The sequence below is a fragment of the Eschscholzia californica genome, unplaced genomic scaffold (genome assembly GCF_041429995.1).
Source record: "Eschscholzia californica isolate CP2 unplaced genomic scaffold, dmEscCali1.0.p SCAF_2, whole genome shotgun sequence".
NCBI classification, from domain to species: Eukaryota; Viridiplantae; Streptophyta; class Magnoliopsida; order Ranunculales; family Papaveraceae; genus Eschscholzia; species Eschscholzia californica.
In genome coordinates this window covers 65,552,886-65,559,130 of record NW_028238309.1, presented here as the reverse complement: position 1 = coordinate 65,559,130, position 6,245 = coordinate 65,552,886, and the positions used below count along the sequence as shown (strand labels likewise).

At 39.3% G+C, this 6,245-nt stretch overlaps 1 protein-coding gene and 1 non-coding gene across 2 annotated transcripts; one reads left to right on the top strand and one right to left on the bottom strand.

Moving 5' to 3' along the window:
- Positions 1-2,905: 2,905 nt before the first annotated feature.
- Positions 2,906-2,978, bottom strand: TRNAK-CUU (transfer RNA lysine (anticodon CUU)). The gene has a single exon. It is a non-coding gene; the product is annotated as a tRNA-Lys (tRNA).
- A 1,300-nt stretch (positions 2,979-4,278) lies between these two features.
- Positions 4,279-5,678, top strand: LOC147560422 (uncharacterized). Its single transcript, XM_086659281.1, has 2 exons — positions 4,279-5,353; positions 5,644-5,678. The coding sequence occupies exons 1-2, from the start codon at positions 4,279-4,281 to the stop codon at positions 5,676-5,678; spliced, it is 1,110 nt and encodes a 369-aa protein (XP_086515407.1).
- The last annotated feature ends 567 nt before the right edge of the window (positions 5,679-6,245 follow it).

Sequence of the window (6,245 nt, the reverse complement as noted above, 5' to 3'; positions counted from 1 at the left end):
ACCAAACCGACAAGAACTGGGCTCTGATACCACTGTTAGAAAGGTTGTGAGTCTCAGACACTCAATTGCAACTAAAGTCGAATATCGAATAACACGAAGATGAACAACTTTGTAGATAGATTTACACTTAGAGATGAATTACTTACAACTTCTTCTCTCTAAATAAGGAGATAACAATTATGAACAACCTCTCTCTTATTCTAGGAGATATACTATCAACTCTCTCTTTACCAAAGGAAAGACAAGTATTTAGAAGAAACTAAACTCTCTTTCTAATACTAACTCACTTTCTCTTCACTTGGCTTGCTTATGAGATGGAATGGATGGGATGAGAATGAGATGATTTTGAATTGAAGTTCTTCATCTCCTTTTATAGTGTTGGAGGAGAAACATGGTGTGGACACCTCAACAAATGAGGTGTCTCACCAACTCATGGTGTCCTCTTGATAAATTGCCACCTCAAATGGTAAGAGACTTATCACCAAGGTGAGATCTCTCATTTATAATAGGTGGTTCATGTTGTTTGACACCTCACATAGTAGTTGACACCAAGAGCTTGGTTGATGCCACCTAAAGCTTCAAACAAAGTAGCTTTACACCTCATCACCATTTTCAACAATCCCGAGCAGCACTCGTTCGAGCAGCTGCTGTCCGTGTTGCTTCAGCCCGTGCCGTGACTGCTGCTCCTTTCCAACCCGTGAAAGCTGCTGTGCCGTCCCGAGCTATGCGCGCGTCCTGTGGCCAAATCCCGAGCTGCTCGTGTCGGAGAAGCTGTTGCTCGTGCTGGAGCAGCTGCTGTTCGGCCGTTCTCTGTCCTTCTTGTGCCAAGCCAAAGCCTTGGCCGGCCTTGTGTGGCCGGCCAAGCTTGGCCGGCTCTCTTCTACCCTTCTTCTCTCTCAAACCAAGCTTCAAGCTCCCAAGAACAAAACCCTAGAACCCTTCTAGCCTCTTTTTTTTTTCTCTCTAACTTGGTTCTTTGATGAAGAAGAAGATGATGAAAAGTTGCCCTTTACTACTAAAACCCTAGGTCAAGACTTTGACTTTGACTCAGACTTGACTTGGATCCATAAAGAGAGGGTGTCAATAAAATCTCTACACCTTCCTTCTTCTTTGGGTTCTTGAACTTGAGCTTAGATGTTGGGCTTTGAATTAGAGACCAAGGGAGTGCCTTCATCTAGTCTCTACAATTGGAACCAAAGAGGGGTGCCTTCAAGGAAAGACCTTGGCTTATATCTTTCACAACTTCCTCGTCCGAACTCAGGATTGACTTTCGTTTTCACTGTTGGACTCGCCATTGACTCTACTTGTTGTTTGACTTCTGATTTTGACCAAAATGACCAAAATACCCCTGGTTCTCTTTTCTTCTCTTTTGCGGCATGAGATGAAAATGTTATAATTTGCTGTTTTTATTCCGAATCACACGCCAAACCCCAAATAAACTACCTAGCAATAAAAACACATAAATAATTAGAAATAAAACCCGAAAAGAACTAACTCATCAAAGTTAAGTGACCTAAATGTAGCATTTTCACGCCACATCACTCTTCATGTCAATTAGGAAAAGTTAGAAACTCCTTTTTCGTTCATCAACAAGTATCTCTTCTGAACCACTCTAATTGATTCACTGTGACATATGGGGACCAACCCCTGTCACAACTAAGTCAGGTATCAAATATTACATCATATTCATGGATGACTTTAGTAGATTTTTTTAGATTTACCCTATGAAAAAAGATCAGACAACGTGCAATGCTTTCAACACTTTCAAAGACACTATAAAAGGTTGATGTCTCCCCGTAAAGAGTTTCCAAAGTGATGGAGCATTAAAACTAGCTAAAGGAGATTTTCAAGCTCACTTAAGCAAATGTAGTATTCTTTTTAGAAGTTCCTGTCACTACACTCCAAAACAAAATGGTAGGGCAGAAAGAAAGAATAAACATACTACCTCTTTGAGCAATACCTTGTTATTTCAAGCTTCCACGCCCAAACAATTTTGGTACCATGCTTATTCTACTCCCACCTACCTCAGCAACATGACACCAAGTAAGGTGTTATCCTATAAGACTCCTTATGAAGTTTTGTTTCATAAAAGTCCACATTATGATATGATTAAATTCTTTGGCTCATTATGTTATCTTTATCTTGGTGATACTAAGAGTGATAAGCTAAGTCCAAAATAAGTCAAGTGTGTTTTCATTGGCTATAGTCAAATTCATAAAGGATATAGGTGGTTGGACTTAGTGTCTCACAAGGAATATGTCTCTAGGCATGTAATATTTGATGAATCTTCATTTCCCTTTGCTGAGGATAGAAATTTGTCTGCATCACTAGTACAAGAGCCCACTACTTCCGGCACCATTATCTCTAGTACAAGAGCCCACTACTCCCCACACCATTAGTACAAATTCTTACTTTACTTCCTACTAAGGAGACAGTTGCGACGAGTTTCTTGTCAAAGAGATGGAAATTTGTACGGATTGAACTTTCTATTGTAGACCTAGATTTTATCAACTAAACTCGTTAGAGTGCTTTTGGCTCTGATGTAATAAAGAATTTCTAAGAAGAGAAAAATGATAGAATGACTTGTGTATTTTATCTATTACAATAAAAACTATTTATAATGTTGGGAAACAAAATCCTTACAAAAATACAATATAGCTAAGGTATATTTGTTCTAATAATATATATATTTCTCTAGTTATATATATTATTATAATTCTCTAGCATAAATTTATATACACATATATAAAACTAGACATAATAATATATGTATATATTTATTTCTCTAATATTTGGATATCCATACATAAATAAATATATATTCATATTTTGATTATTATGATTGCTACTTATCTTGATACGGCACTACGTTATTATGGTACCTACATCATCATAAAAATCATGACGCCCACCGTGGGGCTCGAACCCACGACCACAAGGTTAAGAGCCTTCCGCTCTACCAACTGAGCTAGACGGGCTAGTCGGTTTACTTATTACTCAGTTACTCTTTGTCATCTACGAAAAAGGTGTGTCAAGCAAAGCCCATATATGGTTGAAGGATGCTACACCCTCGTGCATACTTCCGTTGGTGACAAAGAAGAGAGGGTTTCACCTAAAACTCACAAATGATCGGACACAAAGACAAAGCGAAACATGTCTCGTCTATCAGACTTGCTGCTCCCGAGTCTAACCCAGTAGCCCTAACTATTCGATGAGCCCCAATGAGTTGTTATCCAATGAGCTTGATAGTTTTGGTGGGATTAGTCTGAAAATTAGTACTTCTATTTTGTCAAGTGTCCACCAAAACCTGCCTTTTTATTCACGTAAGCTAAGAGCTTGGGTGCTCGAGTCAGGCAATGTCAATGAAGAAAGTACACTCAGCGAGTCTCCTCGACCTGTACCCATTCCTAGACCCACATCTCGATGGCGCTCGACCTACTCCCACTCCTAGACCCACATCTCGGTGGTTACCACTTACCATCAACTCGTTCAAAGAAAAAAGAGATGGAATGGCTCAGTAAACAAAACCTCCCAATTTGGGTTACAATTTCACCTTTACAGTTGCTTTGAGGTTCAAGATTCCAGTTTCCTATAATGAACTACAATTAAGTTAACCATTTTCGGCCTCTTCCTTCACCATTCCTCCTCAATAAAACTAGAAAAGGCTAACACCTTTTCAATCATCAAAGAAGCCTACCATTTTCGACAAACGAGAGAGAGATAAGTTGTAAGATAAATTATGAAGACCAGCCTGGATGGTGGCTCAACAGACTATCATCTTTGATAATAAATGTACAATTATTATCTAAACTTGGAGGGCTCCTAAGTTTCGAACCTGAGACCTCGAGACAACTATTGAGCTGTAAACTCTTGCCTATATCGTGGGTTATGAACATAACACCTACCTATAAATACTCGAAAGTGATTGTTTAAGGTATTACGGTTTATATTCGACCCACTTGGATTCCATCACACCCGGCCGAAACACACACACACAACCCACATGGACTCGGTCAATAACAACTTCGATTTACTTAGATTGTATTTTATCTCTTTGTAACTATATATATATATATCAAGATGTAACAACTAAAAATATAATATAGAATTCAATTCAAATTGATTTCCCTCTCTCTATCTCTTATACCTCTCTGTCTCTCGGTCTCTCTTCTTCTTCTTCCTGTTTTCACACTTGATAAACCGATAGGTTTATCAAGCATCTCATCCTCTTCGATTATTCATATGGTATTAGAGCAACAACAATTTTTTTTTTAAGCAATGACTTCTTCACACAACTCGGGCATTGAGGTTCCACCAACATCATCACCTTCACCATTGTTTGATGTTCATCACTCCGATTCTCCGACGACCATTTTGATCACTCCATTGTTGTCGGGTGATAACTATCCTTCATGGTCTCGAGCCATGAAGACTCTTCGAGCCAAAGACAAGTTCGCCTTTGTCGATGGTTCGCTACCTCGACCAACTAATCCGAGTGAGTTACACTCTTGGAATCGTTGCAATGACTTGGTCACAAGTTGGCTCCTTAATTCGGTTAATCCGGATATACGTCAATCCATCTTATATGATGAGAATGCTGCTGAGATTTGGAGTAACTTGCATGAAAGGTTTCATCAAACAAATGCACCGAAGATTTTCCAACTAAAACGTGCAATCGCTTGCTTAAAACAGGATGGTTCCGACGTTTCCGCGTACTTTACTCGTCTTAAGTCCATCCAAGATGAGCTCAACTCTTTGATTTCTATTGAACCATGCATTTGTGGCCACGGTAAGTTTCTCTTTGAACGTTATAATCAAGACCGATCGATGGAGTTCCTCCAAGGTCTTCATGATCGATTTTCATCGATTCGTAGTCAGATATTACTTATGGAACCTTTCCCATCGTTGCTTCGCATTCATAGCTTGGTAAAGCAAGAAGAGGTTCAACAAAACCTCTCGACTGATTCGTCTATGAATAACGAAGGTGCTATTCTTATGGTTCCAAATACTAATCGTAATTTTTTTACTCGGAACGATCGTCCTGATCAACCCGATAAACAAAGAACCAAGAGGCCAAGACCGTTTTGTGACCACTGCCGTATGCATGGACACTTGGTCTCCACATGCTACAAGCTCCATGGTTACCCACCTCGTTCAAGATCAAGCACCATCACTGCTGCTGTCCAAACCGTTCAACACTCGAATAGGGTGCCTCTAGCGACATCCATGTCAACCGAACAGTACACCAACCTTTGTAATATGCTGACCCAGCAGCGTTCTTCTGAAGGCACCCCCACTATAGCCACCACATCAGTCCCTACGAATGGAAAGGACAACTCAATGACACTCACAGGTAACCTATCTATCCCTTGGATCATTGACTCCGGTGCTTCAAGGAACATTTGTTCCGACCTTTCTCTTTTCTCTACTTATCATCGGGCACCACCCGATTTTTATGTCCGTTTACCGGATGATTCACGAATCAAAGTATATAATATTGGTACGGTTTATTTTTCTAACAATTTTTATCTTCATGACGTACTTCATATTCCGTCGTTTAAGTTTCACTTAATTTCGGTTTCTCAAACTTCTAAATCGCTTTCTTGCGATATAACTTTCAACTCTTTTTCCTGTGTCTTTCAGGACCCAGTGACGAGAAAGACGATTGGACGTGGTGATCCTAAAGATGGCCTTTACTATTTTCGCACGGAGCCTAGAATTTTTCTTTCCGCAATTTCTAGATGTAATTCCGTTTCTAGTTTATGGCATTTTAGATTAGGTCATCCAAGTATTTCCCGTTTCAAGTATCTAGCAAAGAACATTTCATGTATTCCTTTGAATTTAATTAATAAATCTCCGTGCGATATATGTCCTTTATCGAAACAAACTAGATTACCTTTTCCGATTAGCTCTTCTATCACTACAAGACCTTTTGAATTGTTACATGCCGACTTATGGGGGCCGTTTGCAATTCCCTCCTTGTCGGGTAGTCGATTTTTTCTTACTCTAGTTGATGACTTTTCGCGTTGTACGTGGGTTTTTCTACTCATTTCTAAATCGGATACAAAGAAATATCTATCTAATTTTATAAAATATATAAAAACCCAATTCGAAACGTCCCTCAAAACCTTCCGTTCCGATAATGGAACGGAGTTTTTAAACAAAGATATTCAAGAATTGTTTGACTCTAATGGAATCATACACCAAAAATCTTGCCCGTACACACCACAACAAAATGGTGTGGC

Excerpts from the sequence above, each read along its gene's own strand:
- LOC147560422 (XM_086659281.1), top strand. The coding sequence starts at position 4,279 with ATGACTTCTTCACACAACTCGGGCATTGAGGTTCCACCAACATCATCA. Across the intron at positions 5,354-5,643 it reads CAACTCAATGACACTCACAG|GACCCAGTGACGAGAAAGAC; the intron begins GTAACCTATCTA and ends TGTGTCTTTCAG.